At 36.9% G+C, this 18,299-nt stretch overlaps 2 protein-coding genes across 2 annotated transcripts; one reads left to right on the top strand and one right to left on the bottom strand.

Moving 5' to 3' along the window:
- The first annotated feature begins 2,728 nt into the window (after positions 1-2,728).
- Positions 2,729-11,040, top strand: LOC114825931 (linoleate 13S-lipoxygenase 2-1, chloroplastic-like). Its single transcript, XM_029104998.2, has 9 exons — positions 2,729-3,209; positions 6,401-6,651; positions 7,570-7,807; positions 8,214-8,591; positions 8,696-8,781; positions 8,998-9,108; positions 9,193-9,494; positions 9,727-9,993; positions 10,149-11,040. The coding sequence occupies exons 1-9, from the start codon at positions 2,834-2,836 to the stop codon at positions 10,903-10,905; spliced, it is 2,766 nt and encodes a 921-aa protein (XP_028960831.1). The 5' UTR covers positions 2,729-2,833; the 3' UTR covers positions 10,906-11,040.
- A 226-nt stretch (positions 11,041-11,266) lies between these two features.
- On the bottom strand, positions 11,267-15,992 carry LOC114825932 (O-fucosyltransferase 20-like). The gene is made up of 6 exons (XM_029105000.2): positions 14,979-15,992; positions 14,659-14,827; positions 13,166-13,255; positions 12,761-13,044; positions 12,366-12,624; positions 11,267-12,027 (listed from the first exon to the last, which is right to left on the bottom strand). Exons 1-6 carry the CDS (start codon positions 15,686-15,688, stop codon positions 11,791-11,793), a joined length of 1,749 nt encoding a protein of 582 aa, XP_028960833.1. The 5' UTR covers positions 15,689-15,992; the 3' UTR covers positions 11,267-11,790.
- Positions 15,993-18,299: the final 2,307 nt, after the last annotated feature.

The following is an 18,299-nucleotide window of genomic DNA, read 5'->3' as shown; positions in this document are numbered from 1 at the left end:
TATGCACCCACTTCACACGTGTCGTCAAAGCATAAGTAAAGTACAGTAGGGTAAGATAATGATTATACCATCATAGGAAGCCACCTGTACTGGGATATGCCACGAATCCTCGTCGATACGGAAACTTTGCTACTAAAACCTGGAGAAGCGCAAAACATGAGTGGGAAAAAACAAAGCTTTTCAAAAACCATTTCTCTTTTCAAAATAATAATAATAACCCCTCACCGTAAAACCCGTATAGTTTCCCAGAAAATAGTAATACTTACGTATATAGAAATCATGCTCAAGAGTAGTGAAAACCAAGTATACGCCATGTCAAGTATCTCAGCAATGAAATAAGTAAGTCAGGTGAAATAAATTAGTGTAAAATGATATGTCAGTCGGAGTCACCTAATGTGACCTGTACGGCTGAGCCTATAGCTCATAACCAACTCCTGCACACAAGTCGGAACCACCTATTGTGGTCTGTACGACAGGTTGGGTGTAAATAGATACACTCAAGTGCTACAATCACGTGAAGGCTGTGTGAAGTATCACAAGTCACCTACAAGTCGGAACCACCTAATGTGGTCTGTACGACAGGCTAGCACCTGCCTTGGATCCAAGGTGAGCGTATGGTGCGGGAGGTGAACGATCACGTGAAGGCTAGACCCTAACCTCGGGTGGAGCACTAACACCGGGGTGAAGGATAATGAGTACTAAATGTATTTAATCACAATCATATACACTGCAATCTCTATCATCAACATATACTCACCTGAAACTTACCTAAGCATCCGCAGCGTCATGCAACATTATGCATATCTGTACCAATGTATAAATTAAAATGTGATGCATTTGATATGGCATTTAAAACGTAGATCCATTTAAAACAGTTTATGGGAAAATGTAAAGCGTATATACGTATATATAGAAAACCAAAAAGCCCACTCACCTGAGGTCTACGCTACAGCGAAGTATCACAAGTCACCTACGAGTCGGAACCACCTAATGTGGTCTGTACGATAGGCTGGGTGTAAATAGATACACTTAAGTGCTACAATCACGTGAAGGCTGTGCGAAGTATCACAAGTCACCTACGAGTCGGAACCACCTAATGTGGTCTGTACGACAGGCTAGCACCTGTCTTGGATCCAAGGTGAGCGTATGGTGCGGGAGGTAAACGATCACGTGAAGGCTAGGCCCTAACCTCGGGTGGAGCACTAACACCGGGGTGAAGGATAATGAGTACTAAATGTATTTAATCACAATCATATACACTGCAATCTCTATCATTAACATATACTCACCTGAAACTTACCTAAGCATCCGCAGCGTCATGCAACATTATGCATATCTGTACCAATGTATAAATTAAAATGTGATGCATTTGATATGGCATTTAAAACGTAGATCCATTTAAAACAATTTCTGGGAAAATGTAAAGCGTATATACGTATATATAGAAAACCAAAAAGCCCACTCACCTAAGGTCTGCGCTACACTCCCTAACACGAATATCGAGATGTCTCGGACGATCGTCGCCTAGAACAATTATCAAATCACGTCTCAGAATTCTTACTGATAGAACACGTAATTGACATAAAACACATCATCCAAGGATGTTCTAGAATGATTTGAAACTCATTGACTCCAGAAGTCAACCTTCGGTCAGAGGTCGACGGTAAGGTCCACAACCCTACATAACTCGATTCGGAAGATTCGCTCTTGGATTTCCGATCCGTAACTTCCAAAGATCCAAATTATGCTTCTAGAACAACATCCTAAAGTTTCATTACGATCCAACAGTTGCATCTCCGCCAATTGTAAATTCAAGTGGCTGTTAACGTTTTATTTTATAAACTTACAAATCTAATTCGGGAAGATCCATACGTCGGATTCCCGATCCGTAAGTTTCTATGGTCCTCAAATATTACGTACTATAATGTATTAAAGTTTAGTGACAATCCAACAGTCGGATCGTCGATTGCTATAATATTCAAGTGGCGGACCTTAACAAAATTTCGCCTGATTCTGCAGATCTTGCAGATTTTCTGGGCAAACTTTGGAACTCCATATCTCACTTGTTTGTCAACCAAATTCGGCCAATAATATACCAAATAATGCAAGGGTAATTTGGTAATTTGATCATCATAAAATATAGTATTATAATATAAATAATAAGTGGGGAGGGAGAAAAAAAATATAAAAAATAGAAGGATGAGTGAAAGTTGATGGTGCCCACGTGAAGGGGAAAAAATATAATAAAAAATAAAGAAAATCATAAATGCTTTGTTCAAAACATCTTAAGAGGCACGTAGCACCGGTGATAAATTAGTACAGTTTTTTTTTTAAATTAGTACCTTACAATAGGCTAGCAATAATGTGATTCAATCAGATGTTCATGAAATATTATTTTCTCTATTTTTAAATACGTTCAAAACATCTTAAGAGGTGTGTAATGCCGGTTATAAAAAAAGTATTTTCCACGCGGATAATAATAATGTGATTCACTGGTTATAAAAAGATCTTTCCCACGCGGATAATAATGTGATTAAATTAGTTGTCAAATGATTGTTTTTTTTAACAAACGATATTTGATCTAAGATTATTCATTTACTTCAAATATTTGACTTTCCTTTTGTCAATTTACACATATAAATGTATTTAAAACGTGTAAATCACGCATAACATGCCGTGATTCAAAAAATGTCTTCTGCACGTGCGTGAGCGCGTGCATGAAGGCTAGTCTCTCTATAAATGCATGAACTTGCAAAACTATTCTAGCAAATTAGAAGCTTTCAAAAACAATTATACCAAATTAGAAAGCATATTAATCCAACTCTGAGGTGAGATGATGACTTCTCAGCTTTATGCTCCATCCTTCTCTCTCTTACCAAAATCGTCCATTAACCCTAATCATCTGATTAAGGATGGTAGCCCCTCCCTGATCAGCATCGTTCCGCGCCACCATGTCCATCAAAATCGTAAGAAGAAAAAATCCTCCTCCTTGGTGATCCGTGCCACTTCTGGTGAGCTCAAATCATCACCTGCAGCAGTGTCCACCGTTACTTCAACGGAGAATCAGGCGTTTACGGTAAAGGCTTTGGTGACGGTGACGGTAACAGCTGGAGGGTCCAGCATACGCTTGAATCGTCCCCCCGATGACAATATCGACTTGCTTCGAAAAACCTTGCTTTTGGAGCTTGTTGGCGCCGAGCTTGACCCCAGTAAGCAAGCAGTACTTTAAGCATACAGAATATATATATAACATTTCCCATTAGTTGTCTTACAGCCTCAGCCAGTTTGACCGTAGTTAATAATTATCTTAAATTTATATCTTTACATCCACAAATATTTTTAGAGTTGAGAGTTTTTTTTGTTTGATACAAGTGAGTTTTTTTTTCTATTATATTTGTTGTTCATTATTCGTTCGAGTTTTATTTTTTTTTCACGAAAATAACAAACGATTTGCCCCAAGGTTATTCAAAACAGCCTTTCTTGTTTTTTTTTCTATATAAAGAAACCAATTGGAAATCAACTCTAATCAGACACCTGATTCAATGGACAGAAATCCCCTTTCAAATCTATATTCGGACTCTTTCTGTACTTGGATAATCAATTGGTTTCAAGGTCTATACAAGTGATTTTAACATATCAGTTTTAGCTTCTAACACATTGTTCCTTATTTATGTTAATTGAATTGAATAAATCAAACAGAATCTACTATTAGAATTACATAATAGGGCTGTGTAAGAAGCTAAAAATGATGTGTGAAAATTACTTTCCATATTTATATAACCCCCTCCAGTTGAAGGATGCCTCAAATAAAATTATTTGAGGAAGAGGGACACTTTGTGGTGCTCATTTCATAACTTTTTTTCAATGATTCAAATTATCTATATTTCAGTTCATCATTATATATCATTCTTGCACAAAATTAGACAAATCCAAAATCATTAAGGTATCAATTTGTAGTGAAGAACATAGACGTGTACGGTTTTTAAAAAAAAACACTCATTTGACCATTTAATCCAATGGTCAAATGGTTTCATATTAAAGTGGTATTTCATAGAGATAATCTTTGAAGGAATACCTAAAAGATTGATAGTTTGATCATTCGAATACGATGTGAAGTGAATCCACAAAGAATCTCTATGTGGGATCCCTTCATGGTAGGAGACTATATATTACACACACATATATCAGGCCCTTTTATGCAAAGGGATTCCCATTTTTTTTTTCAAAAAATGGGGATTAAGTGTTGGGCTCACTCCACATCGAACTTCAACGATCCGAACAGTCTATTTTGTAAGTCTCGATTCATAGATCATCCTTGCAAAAATTCAATTCAATCTGAAACCATTTGCCTATTTAATTATCAAGATAAAATTTCATAGTTTCTTATATAACAAAGTATTCGTTAATTTCTTTGAACCCAACTAGATGTCTTAAACATTTCCGATTTGGCTAATATTTTGTAAGGATGATCTATCATGAGGTGCAACTTGAAAAATAGAAAGTTTGGATCGTTAAAGTTCGATGTAGTGTGGACCATACAACTAATCCTCATTTTTATAAAAAAATAAAATAAAGATCCATTCCCTTAAAGATTTCATATATATTTGTGTGTGTGTGTGTAAACTAATCCCCATTTTTATTATAAAAAAAAATAGAGATCCCTTCCCTTAAAGATTTCATATATGTGTGTGTGCGCGCGCGCACAAACACAAATAACTATTTTCATTAGGGCTGCTCATTTTACCAACTCTTTTGTTGGTTTCATTTTTTTTTTCTTTTTTTTAGTGGGAAAATCTTTGGTTCCGGCTTCTAATTGACCAAAATCTTAGATTTAAAGTTTATTAATTTGAATACTTTAATTGAAGGACAAAAATATTATTTCGGTATTAATTAAGAAATTTACTAACAACACTTATCAAATCCTTCCCAAAATCATGCAAAGATTAATACCAAATAGGAATTTTTTATTTTTTTCTCTTCAAATTGAATTGTGAGAAATATGATCAGATTTTTTTTTCAAATTAAACTGTTTTATTTTTATTTTTAAATATATAGGTACGTTTTAAATTTAAATATAATTAAATTTTATCATAAAATATGGGTACATTATAAATAAAAAATGAATAATTTTTACGTTAAAAATGTTACATTTTATCATGATTCTTTTTTATTTCGTACGAAGAGTGTGGATGCAAATTTATTCCTTCTTCTTCTTGGACAAAATTGCACCTACAAAACAATTAACACCTTAGGGTTAAGGCCAAGAGCCTCACGCGCCGACGATGAATAGGGGGCTTTGGCCGAAGAACCTCCGATGCCAAAGTTAGAATTTAGAGAGAAAAAGTGTTTAGAGAGTTTTTGGAGTTTTTGCAAGAGTGTGGAACTTAGCTTTTTAGAGAAAATAGAGTCATATGTATAGGGAATGGAGGTGGCCCGCCCTTAGAGGTTTTTTGTGTGAAAATGGGTGATTTAATTGGTGATTCATAGATTAATTAGGAATTAATCCATTATATGGAATCATTTGTAGGTTATGAAGTAATTACCTAAGATGAGGATGGATGAGATAATTTGGAATTGGTTACCTTTTTTGGACACTCTTGGCTTGATTAAAGAATGATTGTCCACTGCTCGCGCGTAAGACAACCGGTGTGTCTCAGGGATAACTTTGTCCTTTTTACCAAAAAAATCACGTGTCGCCTTGTGATTATTTTTGGCTCCACAAAGAGGTTACGTGAAATGTGAAAATACAAAATAGATCTCGAGGATGTATATCTAATTTAATCTTTCAGGTTAAATTTGTTTTTTGATGGAAAATTAACGGAAGGGATTTTGTGAAAACAATTTGAAGCCTTACGGAATGTGTGTGTAACACAAACTCAGGGATGAATGTGAATTTAATCTTTGAGCTTGTATTTGTCATTTGAAGAAAATTTATGATGGTATCATCATTTTTGGATGGAAATCAAGGGTTTAGGGGCTTTGTGAAAATAATTTGGTACCTTAGGAGGTGTTGAGTGTATTTTCCAAAACCTTAGAAAGTTTTTGTGGACGAACAACAGGATCTAGATCTACACCATAAGAAGGGGGAAAGGTTTGAATCTGATAGTTTAAAGAGGAATGCCATATCCATCCGAACCATTCACCACTTGCCCACTATTTTTCGCAATATTGTTTTTTGCAAACATGAATCCTACATTGATGAGATGAGAGACCTTACATAGCAGAACCTCAATTCTTCACATTAATGGGTTTTATGTTGGATTTTTATCACATTAATGGGACCTCAACTTAATTTCTTCATATAGCATATGATTTTACAATTGTATGAACAAATAGCAATTTAAATTTTACAAATACGGATTAATTTATTCACTACATATTTTTGAATTGGGCTTTGTAGAGACGGGGTTGGAGAAGGAAACAGAGGGGTATGCGTACAATGTGAGCCACAAAGACGACGAGGTGGTGTATGAGGCTACTTTCACCATCCCAGCAGGGTTTGGAGACGTTGGAGCTGTTCAGATAGAGAATGAACACAACGAGGAGATCTTCATCAAGAGCATCGACCTCGATGGCTTCCCGAACGGCACTGTTAATATTCCCTGCAATTCCTGGGTTCATTCTCTGAAGAGAGTTTTTTTCACCAACAAGGTCCTCTATTTTAGATCCTTATAAATTTTCCTTGCTTTGGTCCTCTATTTTAGATCCTTATAAATTTTCCTTGCTTTCTCATTATTATACATGTATGTGTGTGTGGGAGATTAGGCTCAATGGATAAATATTTTGACATTTTTTTTAGCCATCAGATCTTATAACATCTGATGGTCTTGATTAATAGTGATGTGGAAGCTTTTAAGACTTGGATGAAGATGTGGATTATAACTAATGATAAATTTTGGCACTCCCCTGCACTTTAATTTAGCCTTTTAGAAGGCTATACTATTCCAATTTTGCAGTGCAGTTAATATTTATGTTCTGTATACATCGTTGATGTACTGTTGAAGTTTTTTTTTAATCAATAATGCTTTGTTCAAGAAGGAAAAAGTGATCACTTTCTTATCTTCTTTCTTAAGATTACCACTTCTCTAAAAATCCCTACCTAGACCCCACCTAGGCGCTAGCTAGTCACCGCCCCAATTAGTCCCTAGGCACTTGCCTATGTATGACCCTCACTAAGAAACAAAATGAATAACTTTCTTTTTGTGTTCTATTTTGGCAATAAAATGTAAGAAACTTGTTTTTCAATATTTTCTAATACCATACAATCTATATGTCTTTTTTTTTTTGTAATTAATGTATGTCATTACAATTAGGTGTTCTTTCAAGTATATATAGGCACTTATTTATACAATATATTATAAATTTACTTAAATCCGCTTAGTGCGTAGACCCGTGCCTAAATCATGTCTAGTTGCCTAGGCACTTGGCCCCAGCCCGATGCCCGTCTAGCGTCAAGCGTCTTTTAGAACATTGAAATTACCATTTGTTTTTACTGGTTTTGGCTGACTTAGTCTTCCACAAAATTAGTTGATGTGTTAATTTGTGTGAACATGTAATGATTCGAAGCAGTCGTACATACCATCAGAGACGCCAAGTGGGTTGAAGAAGCTAAGAGAATCTGAGCTGCAGACTTTGCGAGGAGATGGGTTGGGCCAAAGAAAAACATCTGATAGGATCTACGATTATGATACTTATGACGACCTTGGCGATCCGGACCACGATGATGAACTGGCTAGGCCTGTCCTTGGCGGAAAAGATCACCCGTACCCGAGGCGCTGCAGAACTGGAAGACCACGCACTGAAAAGGGTAATTATATAACCAACTAATTGCATACTAATCCCTCAACCTCTTCTTTCTATCTCACTTGGAATATGAAGTCACGTCAAGAGAGATATACGAAAAAGAGTGTAGAAACCCTTACCAGCCAATTAGCTCCCATATATATGAAAGTAAAACAGTGTTCTAGACGCTGAAAACTAAAAGTTTGTTTTGGTTCGTGTCTCATAACACACATGTACAAAAATAAATTTGTGTTTATGCCTTTTGAAATGGAAACTCATGTGCTTCAAGAACTTAATGTTGAGGACAATGATTCAAGCTATGAACCATTTTCTTTTATTACATGCTAATTTCGGATGTGGGAAATTGTATGACTGAGAAACTATGAGAGCAATGTGATTTTTGTATCATATATTTTCTACCAATATTGCAGATCCTTTGTCAGAACAAAGAAGCAGCAGTGAGTATGTACCAAGAAAACAAAGAATCAGCAGTGTGTATGTACCAAGAGATGAAGCGTTTTCGGAGGTGAAACAGCTGACATTTTTGACAAAGACCCTGAATTCTGTGCTACATATGTTGATCCCTTCGCTCGAGGCAGCAGGAGTTCTTGATCCAGCCCCAGAATTTACAGACTTCACAGCCATAGATTCACTGTTTAACGAAGGAGTCACGTTAGCTAAGCCAAAGGCTGGTGAGTCTTCCAAGACATTCTGGAAAGCGCTAGGCAAGACTATCCCATGGGTAGTCAAGGCTATTACAGGTGGCGAAAACAAACTTCTGGACTTTAAGACCCCTGAAATAATTGACCGTAAGCCTCCCTCCCTCAAATTTCTAAATGATGATTCCCTCTTGAGGAAAACAGACCACGAAATTGTTGGCTTCACCCTGTATATCACTTGTCTTCTATTGCAGGTGATAAATTTGCTTGGTTTAGAGACGATGCATTTTCCAGGCAAACTCTAGCTGGTCTTAATCCATATAGTATTGAGCTAGTGACGGTATGCTTTCTTTATTATTTTGCTGATACAAGTAGAAGTTGTAGAACTCCTTCACTTCAATCAAGAAATTCAAATTTGTATATTCCATTTATCACACGAGGTCGCCATCTTCCTTGTTGATCAAGTAATTAAAGAGTGATAAGCGTATCTTGTTTTAGCTGGTTAAACTCTATTTTTTCCTCTAGTGGCAATAAATTCTGTAATTTCCTGATGCAGGAATGGCCATTGAAAAGTAAACTTGACCCCGAGATTTATGGCCCCCCTGAATCATTGATCACAACAGAAGTGGTTGAGAAGGCGATCAAAGGTTGTATGACTGTCAATGAGGTATAATAAACACACCCCAACCTCTTTGACTTGCAACCGGGTTATGCTTTAAGTAAAAGAAAATTGCTTGAACATGAAATGTAGGCCTTGGAAGGAAAAAAGATGTTTATTTTGGATTACCATGACCTGCTCATGCCTTACGTGAACAAAGTAAGAGAGATTGAAGGTACCACACTGTATGGTTCTCGTACACTATTCTTCCTCACTGAAGATGGGACACTGAGGCCTATTGCCATTGAACTCACTCGACCGCCTGTTGGTAACAAGCCACAATGGAAGCAAGTCTTTACTCCAACCTGGGATGCCACCGGTCATTGGCTGTGGATTCTTGCTAAGGTCCACGTTCTTGCTCATGACTCTGCCTATCATCAGCTTGTCGTGCACTGGTAAGAAACGCGTACCCAAGATGGCTCAAATCCCTTTTTATATTGGCATTGAGCTACCAAATTAGTCGTGTAAATGGCATTTAAGCTGTGGTAATTAGGAAACCACGAATGTGGAACTTCACATCATGCCTCCTGCTCAAGTGTGTAACTTCGGTTATTGTAGCTGTGGCAATTGAGAACTATGAGACTAGGTCATGGATAATAACTTGTTTGTACTTTTATATTTTCACAGGCTGAGGACTCATTGCAGTACAGAGCCATACATAATTGCAGCTAATCGACAATTAAGCGCAATGCATCCCATCTACAGACTTCTGCACCCTCATTTCCGGTATACAATGGCAATCAATGCTCTGGCTCGAGAAACCCTCATCAATGCAGGTGGAATCATTGAGAGCAGCTTTTCACTTGGAAAGTACTCCACGGAGTTCAGTTCTGTTGCTTACGACCAGCTTTGGAGATTTGACATGGAAGCTTTGCCAGAAGATCTCATTAGAAGGTATTTTACTTGATAAAACTAGCATAAGACTAATCCAAACTATTTGATGCAGGAAACTTTGTACAAAGAAGATTTTCGATTTTTACAAAGAAAACTTCACTGAAAACCCCACGGAATTTGAATTGCTTGTTCATATTTGGTTGATTGGATTTCAGGGGAATGGCAGTTGAGGATCCTACAGCTGAGCATGGCTTGAAGCTAACAATTGAAGACTACCCATTTGCAAATGATGGTCTCATTCTGTGGGATGCCATTAAGGAGTGGGTGAGTGCTTATGTGAACCACTACTATCCAGACCCAAATCTTATTGAGTCTGATACGGAGCTTCAAGGTTGGTGGACAGAAGTTAGAACCAAAGGTCATGCAGACAAGAAAGATGAGCCATGGTGGCCTGTTTTGAAAACTCCGGAAAGTCTGATTCACACTTTGACTACTATCATTTGGGTAACCGCTGGTCATCATGTAGCCGTGAACTTTGGTCAGTACATGTATGGTGGATATTTCCCTAACCGCCCTACAATTGCTCGAACCAACATGCCAACTGAAGATTCATCTGAATTTCTCCAGAAGTTCATGGAGAACCCAGAAATGGCTCTGCTGTTGTGCTTCCCCTCAAAGATTCAAGCAACAAAAGTGATGGCCGTGTTAGATTTACTATCGAATCATTCACCCGATGAGGAGTATATTGGTGAGAGTCTAAAGTCAGCTTGGGCTGAGAATCCTGTTATAAAGGCAGCATATGAGAAATTCAGTGGCAATTTGAAGAGGCTAGAAGGAATTATTGATGAGAGAAATAAAAATTTGAAACTGAAAAACAGAGTTGGAGCAGGCGTTGTTCCATATGAGCTTTTGAAGCCATTCTCAACCCACGGTGTCACAGGAATGGGAGTTCCAAACAGCATCTCCATCTAAATTTGATGATGAGGAATCGGTGTTCCAAACAGCATCTCTGTCTAGATTTTAGGTTGATGTTGTAAAAACTCTTTATGTATTCTATTTGGCCCTTAATAAATCAATAATATGGGGTGCTTAAAGTTCTGATGAAAACTGTTCCATGATTCCACCCAACTCGAACTAGTAACATCAGATAATTTGCGGATTGGAACAAGTAATATCAAATCTCTAATGGGAAAGGTTAAGGTCCAGAGTATTACTTGTTTATTTGTTTCAAAGTACAGAGATCATTACATGAAAGTTACAAATTTCAGCGCTAACTGACGCTGCTGCAACTTCCGTATGCAGAGCCGGAAAATATGTCAACAGCAACATGATGTGAGCTTGTGAAACAGATATATAGCTTATTACTTGAAGTATGCTTATATACACGTATGTCTATATTATACATCGACGTGGTACAATAAATGAATGAACCAAAATGTGGAAAATCTATCCTAAAAGAATTCTTCCTACAAAGAATTAAAGAATTAGGGGACCTTCGCCTTCTGCTGAGTTGCTCATGAAAGTCCGGAAGTGAATCCAGGTGACAGTGAAGCTTCAGAGTTTCTCTCCACAGAACCTTATACGATGTTGTCTTATAAGCAGACATTTGTCTTGCCTCACTTGAATTTGTACACCAAGGAAGGAGTGTAGAAGAAACAATGTGAGCAAACTCACAAAATGAGTGTGATGCTGCGGTTGCTCTTAAAATCACCGTCCATCCAAAGAACCATCATTGCACTGGAGAACAAACCACTTTTCAGAAGGCTCAAATTCAAGGGATTTGCTGAGAAATTCAAATTTTTCGATTAGGTGGTCCATTGCAGAGTTAGCATTGTGCTCGAAATCTTCAGCATTGACTCACATGTACGAATGAGTATTAGTATCATTGCACATGCACTCCGGAATGGGGTACTTTGTGACATCTTTTCCAACTCTACTACTCCTGAGGTCTGGCTGTCCTAAGGAATCTCTGTGCAATTCCTTTATGATCCTATTGAACTCTGCTTCAGGGAGAGAAGAGTTCAGAAAGTACGGAAGCATATGTCTCTTGTCTGGGGTTATATACTTCTTGTGGCCAGCATAGGCACGTTGTCCCTGAAGGAGAAAACAAAACTTGGTGTAAGTGAAGTCTCCATCAAATTAGAAAAGCATAGGTACGATAATTTCATATTGTTCGTCTTCCATGCATATTTTCTCAACACATTTCTTTTTGTTGCTCCAAATTGGAAAGGCCTCAATGACACATCGCTCATATTTCAGATCAGTTGTGCACTTATCTAAGCATTTCATTTGTTTCACTCGATTTATTTTGAGCATTTCGTGCATTTATCTAAGCATTACCGGTTAACGTGATTTATTTTGATCATATTTGCTAATTGTTTGATCTAGCATATAGTATATACATTTACTAAAACAAAAACAAATAATTATACCTGCATAATACGGCCCATATTTCCCCCATGAGAAGGCATGAAGACATCACTATTCTCGGAAACTATATAATCAATGGCAGCCATGACAGAAGCTCTGTTTGCAAAAGGTTCTAGTTCACCAGGCAAAGCAAGATCTTCCTTATTGTAAAAATGGGGAAATTCTTCGATTAACGGTAGTAAGGCTTCTTTTCCACCAAAAGGCTGCCCGCCAGCCCAATATATTCTTGCACTTTTTGGAGCTCCAAGAGCTTTAAGCAACCTAAAACACAAGATTTGGTTTGTCAGAAAACTCTCTGCTACATACAATAAATACAAAAAAAAAAAAAAAAAAAAAAAAGAAAAGAAAAAAGCAACCTATTTGGTTTAATTAAAATGCCTAAATGTGACTACCATACCTGGTCACCTCCAAGGCTTTCAAGGGGCAGTGACCTGCAAGTTTTCTTTCATGGTAAGTCATGTTTGATCTTCCAGTTAGGAGCTCTGGCCGCTGTATCCTCTCATTGTAAACTATCTCATCATATTCAGGACTCAAACCAGGAAGACAACCGGTCCTCACCCATACGTCCTTCTCCATTCTTAAATGAAGCGCAAGGTATGGACCCTTATTGCGCACCCTCTCTGCAAGCTTGTTACCAATTCCCAAAATTGGAGGAGCAAACCTCAATGCATGAAAAGCAACCTGAAGTCAAATAAGGAAGAGATTACAGTCAGCTGTCTATAGGACCTTGTTCCAATTCTGTAATGAAACAAAGTCAGCTTGCATATACAAAAATAAATTATAAACATATTCAGCGAATTACCTTGCATCGAAGCTTTTGAAGATCAGAGGGAAGATCCTTAGAGAGCTTTGAATCCAAGCCTCCTAGAAGCAGAACCCTTTCTCTTTTAATCTGCATAAAAAAGGAGGAATTAGCATAATTTATAGTGTCAATTGGAATTCCACAGGAAATTCGTTTATAAAACCACAAATAACAAAACAGATAAACAGGGTTAAAAAATCATGTTACGAAATTAGACACAAGGAAAATGACTTAAGCATGATCAGAAAACCCTGAAATCGTCATTTGTTTTACATAGTTAAAATGTTTGGCAGCACACAAAGTCGATCTGCAGTCTGCACATAAGGTTTACATAATAAGTACAAATTGTAATAAGGGTTGGACTGGACGGCTCTTCAATTGTGTTAGAGCATCCCCGGGGGCTTTATCCTCCATGAGGCTACTACATTTCCAGCCTTAGCGATAAATTTCATCTCCAATGAGCCGGAAAATGGGGCTAAATCCACCACTGGGGTTGGCAATTTCCTTTCTTGGGTAGCATAAAATTAGGCTACATCTAGCCCCAAAAAACAGTGGGTCCCACAAAAAAAGTAGCAACCTATGTGAGCAAAATTCTATCAATCTCCCTCCACTTGCGAAGACACTTATACTCTCCTTTTATTATTATTTTAATTCTTTTTTCTTACTTATTTTTCTTGCAATTTGGCTAATTAATGATTGTTTTAAATTCGATAAGAATTAAAATTTCAAATTGATTTAACGTTCATGGGCATTGATGGGAGAAATTTTCAAATAAATTTTTTTTTTCAAAATTGTATGATCCTAATTTACCAATTGGTGCTAGGTAAATTGTCGTGTTATACGTGAAAAATCAAATTATTTTAGAGGGCGAAGTGGGGGTTTGTTTCTTTAAACAGATGAGTTTGAGATAAGAGAATCTAGTCCAACAAACGATTCATAAGTGATGAAATCTAACCTTGTCACAATTTGAACTTTTTAGGTTGAAGGGTTCATAAAAAAAAAAAATTAAGCACATCCAAAAATCAACTTAAGAAAAGCTAACAAAAAAAAAAAAAGCATTGCTTAATAAAATTACTACATAAATAAATATATATAGCCCCATATAGAGCCCGAAAAATATAGCCCCTCATTGGGAGATATTATTTTATAAAGCCTCAAAGATTCCTTGAAGCTCTAAAATGAGCTATATCCACCACTTTTTCAGTCCCATATAGAGCCCCTCACTGTAGAGCTATTGAGGCCTTCCCATGCTATTGTAGCAACACTTGTAGACTAAAATATGAGAACAACCGTTAGAAAGCTGACATTTTTTCGTAGGAACGCACCAGCAAAAACAAACAACCAAACAAAAAAAATTTGGTGTCACTAGGCCCACAGATAACAAACTAAACAGCTGCTAAAGCATCTTTTCCTCTATTCCATATTTCCTTAAATATTTAGTAAAAACAACCGGGTTGCTTCAATGCAAGCACAAAGACAGCAATGATTGTTACCCTCTTGTGATAATGCGACCGAATCCAATTAGGCGAAGCATGTAGAGGAATCTGGTTCACCTCCACTGGACTCGTCATTCTATGCGTCGATGGTAGTGCAGAAACTATACGAACATCGTCAGCAAGAACTTCCTTAAAGTGCTTCAAATCAAATATATCAGAAAATTCACTGCACCCATCAAACGAAACACAGAAAATCAATTTCAGTCTCCTAAGCAAATATATTGCAACATAAGCTATACATAAACCAACTCATTGAATCCAAAAAAAGGCAAGTAATTTAGTGAGAAAAATGTGAGTTGAGTTGGAACATTGTATACCTTTTATCTCCCCAGATGACATTAACTTGCAAAATAGGAACCACCAGAGCAGCTCCAAGAATCCTGGCAATAACGACAGCATCGACAATCTGATTCCTCTGCTGGTTCATCCCACCAGAAACCATAACAAGCAGGTATTTAGTCCTGTCCTTCACTATCCCCTCACTAGCTCTCTTATACTTCGTCGTCAAATCCAAGCACGGCCGATACCCCAAACCATCCGGCTGCTTCCAAAACTGACTCCCATCAGCTTCCTCTCCGACCTTCCCACTGTTTGGCTCAACCCCCACCTCTGATTGCAAAACCCCACTCGAAATCAACGGCTGGGATTCGCTCAAAACCTCGACTTGGTTGCTGTTTTCACCGTTTGAAGCAAAACCCATGTGTGATTTTGAGTACCTATTGGAGACCAAGTCCTGGAGCTGAGTTGTGGAACATGGGTATGGAGAGTACGGGACGAAACGGTAGAGATTGAATCCCAGCTTCAGCATCCCAATAATTCCAAAGAGGAAGAGGAAGAAAACCCAGAACTTTGGGGTCCTGTAGTTGCTGAGCCAGCTCAAGCAGCGGCTGCTTTTGCTCCTTGAAGATTTCTTGGCAGAAACGAGGAGCGATTGCAGAGAAGAGGAAGACAGAGAGTTGATAATCTGAGAAGGGACTGAAATGTAAGAAAGCTTCTTGGTGGTGCTGTTGTTCTCCGACTTCGCCATTGATAGGCTGAGAAACTCTGTAATAACGCTGTCTCTTCTTCTTATTTGAAGAAAGAAAAGAAAAAAGTTGAGATTTTTTTATGGGTTTTTTATTTATGAGATTCCTTCACTCGCATTACCACTCAGAGGCAGAGGGAGAGAGAGAGAGATGGTGTGAAACAGGCGGCGGGAACACGGAAGTCTGAGAAGAAGCGTACGCGTTAACGTTTGTATTTATGAAAGAACATGGGGATAGGAATGTTGGCAATATCCGCATCAGAGTGCCATGTCATCAAGAGTTTGTTGAAACGTTGTTAGATTGATAGAGTTGGTTATTTCTGTTAGCTTTGGAGCTAAGCTTTGTACTCTATATAACTGAGTGGTGAATCATATTGTAATTCATTCAAGTCTTTTGATAATAAAGATCATTTCATTTCTTCTCTGTTCTCTGTTCTCTGTTCTCTAGCTCTTCATCTTCTCAATTCTTCACTGCTCTTTAACTTTTCCAATGTAGTTAACAAGGAATACTAGGAAAGGAAAGCTCGCAGCTTCTCTTTAAACGGAGACACTTCAGCTGGTTTATTTATATACAATTGGCTAAGTGGGACGTGAACTATTAAATCCTGTCCCTAACTTTGTTTAATTAATTTTTTTTTTAATTTTCTGACAGGACTCTATCTAAATACATTATACATGATTTCTGATAAACCATTATTTTATTTTATTTTTTGGCAAAAATACCTACCAATGATTATATACACACACAATGTCATGTCTGCGTTAAACAACTACATTCACGAGGAATTCGAACACAGAATATCAAGATTCAAAAGTAAATAGTTTATATATATATATATATATATATAAGAGCCTAAGACATCCTATTGTTTTATTATGAGACAATTTAATAACCGTTTTGTTTTTAATTTTAATTTTTTTTAAAACTAAAAAATTGATTGAAAACAAATTTTAGTTTTCACAAATATGAAAACTAATAATTGAAACAAAGTTTGAAAACTAAAAAAAAACTTTCAGTTTTCAAATGTAATTACGAAATAAATTTTAATTTATAAAAATAATAATTGATATGATTATTACACGAATTTTGTAAAATATTTTAGGGTAATGCTAGGGAGACCAAAGTGTAAACCTAATGATATGGTTGTTGATGACTAAATTATTAATTAAGTATCAATTAACATACTTATTTTCTATTAGTAACATATCATTTAATATGCAAATTTAATTTTTCTAGTATTATCCTTTTATACGTGGTTAATGGTTGTATTTTTCTTTGGATACAATGAGTACAATATTAAACACATGGTTAATGGACCAAAAAAGAAACACATGGTTAATTAATGGTATAAGCAGAGCAACATTTTGGTAGTTGGGTCAACAAAATTAAGTTTCAAATTTATTTACCTAGGTTTTTTTTTAGCAAATGATATTATTTGGGGAGGGGTGTGGATTTAGCCTTGCAATAAGTTAAGAATAATATGGTTCAAATTTACTTTTAACAAGAATCAAATTTAAAAAATTTCGCTTATAAATAGAAGAATTTTAATAAACTGTAATACTAAGGGCAGTTTTAACTTTATTTTTAAAGGGGAGGGACAACTTACATCTCGAGGAGAATACGTGTCGTGTTGTAGTATAGCCTGCTGGCTAAATAAACAAAATGAAAGGTGCAGTCAGCAGAGAGAGAGAGGGGGGCACCGGTGGATTGTCTGCCCTCCCATTTTCATTGTCTGCCCTACCATTTCCATACTCTCCTCATGCCCTTCTGTTTGTGTGGTCACGGTTAAGCCACGTCAATATTTTATATTTTTATTACTTTTTGTTTTATTATTTCTATAAAAAATTAATATAAAATGTTGACGTGGCTTAACAGTGACCACACATCACAGGAGGGCAGGGAAAGAGTATGAAAATATGAGGGCAGACAATCCACCTCCGGGGCACTACCATGTGACTTTCTTCCCAACAGCTTGGATTATTATTGGTCTCTATGCCTAATGTCCCTGCCAAATTAGACCAACAGGGAGCTATAGACCTATGACATACCTAACTCCCGAAGCTGCCCAATTGGCACTGCTCTGGTTTACCGTGCTGGCATTCTTTTCCACGTGGCAGATAGTGACTTCTCAATTCCCTTGCCACATGGGATTTTCCTTTTTCTTACTTTTATGTTGTTGGGGTTTGATCATTTTCTGTGGCCCAAAAAATTACTTAATCCCAGGTTACATGTAGAGTTGGATTTGGGACAAATAAAGAATGGATAATGGGATATTTCTTTTGGCTGTAATTAAGGATGGATTTTTTTGCTAAATTAACATGCCAACCGTGTTATATTAATTTTGTACCAAATTTTTTGTGCCAATCGGTAATGGTACAATATTATACCGTACCAAAATTGTAACAACCTGTTCCCATTTTTATTTACGGATTTTGGAACGAAGGGGTAGTTTGGTAATTTCAGTGGGGTTGATAGATATTTTAAAGGGAGTTTTAATGAAAAGCCCACGGTATTATTCACTTTAACGAAAAACCACATTTTTACACTAAAAAGTCAATCCTGATACTATTCACTTTACCCTTTAATTTGTCCTTATCGTTAAAACTCATAGTT

Source organism: Malus domestica, chromosome 07 (genome assembly GCF_042453785.1).
Source record: "Malus domestica chromosome 07, GDT2T_hap1".
Classification (NCBI taxonomy): domain Eukaryota; kingdom Viridiplantae; phylum Streptophyta; class Magnoliopsida; order Rosales; family Rosaceae; genus Malus; species Malus domestica.
The sequence above is the reverse complement of the archived record's forward strand: the minus strand, read 5'-3'. Positions and strand labels throughout refer to the sequence as shown.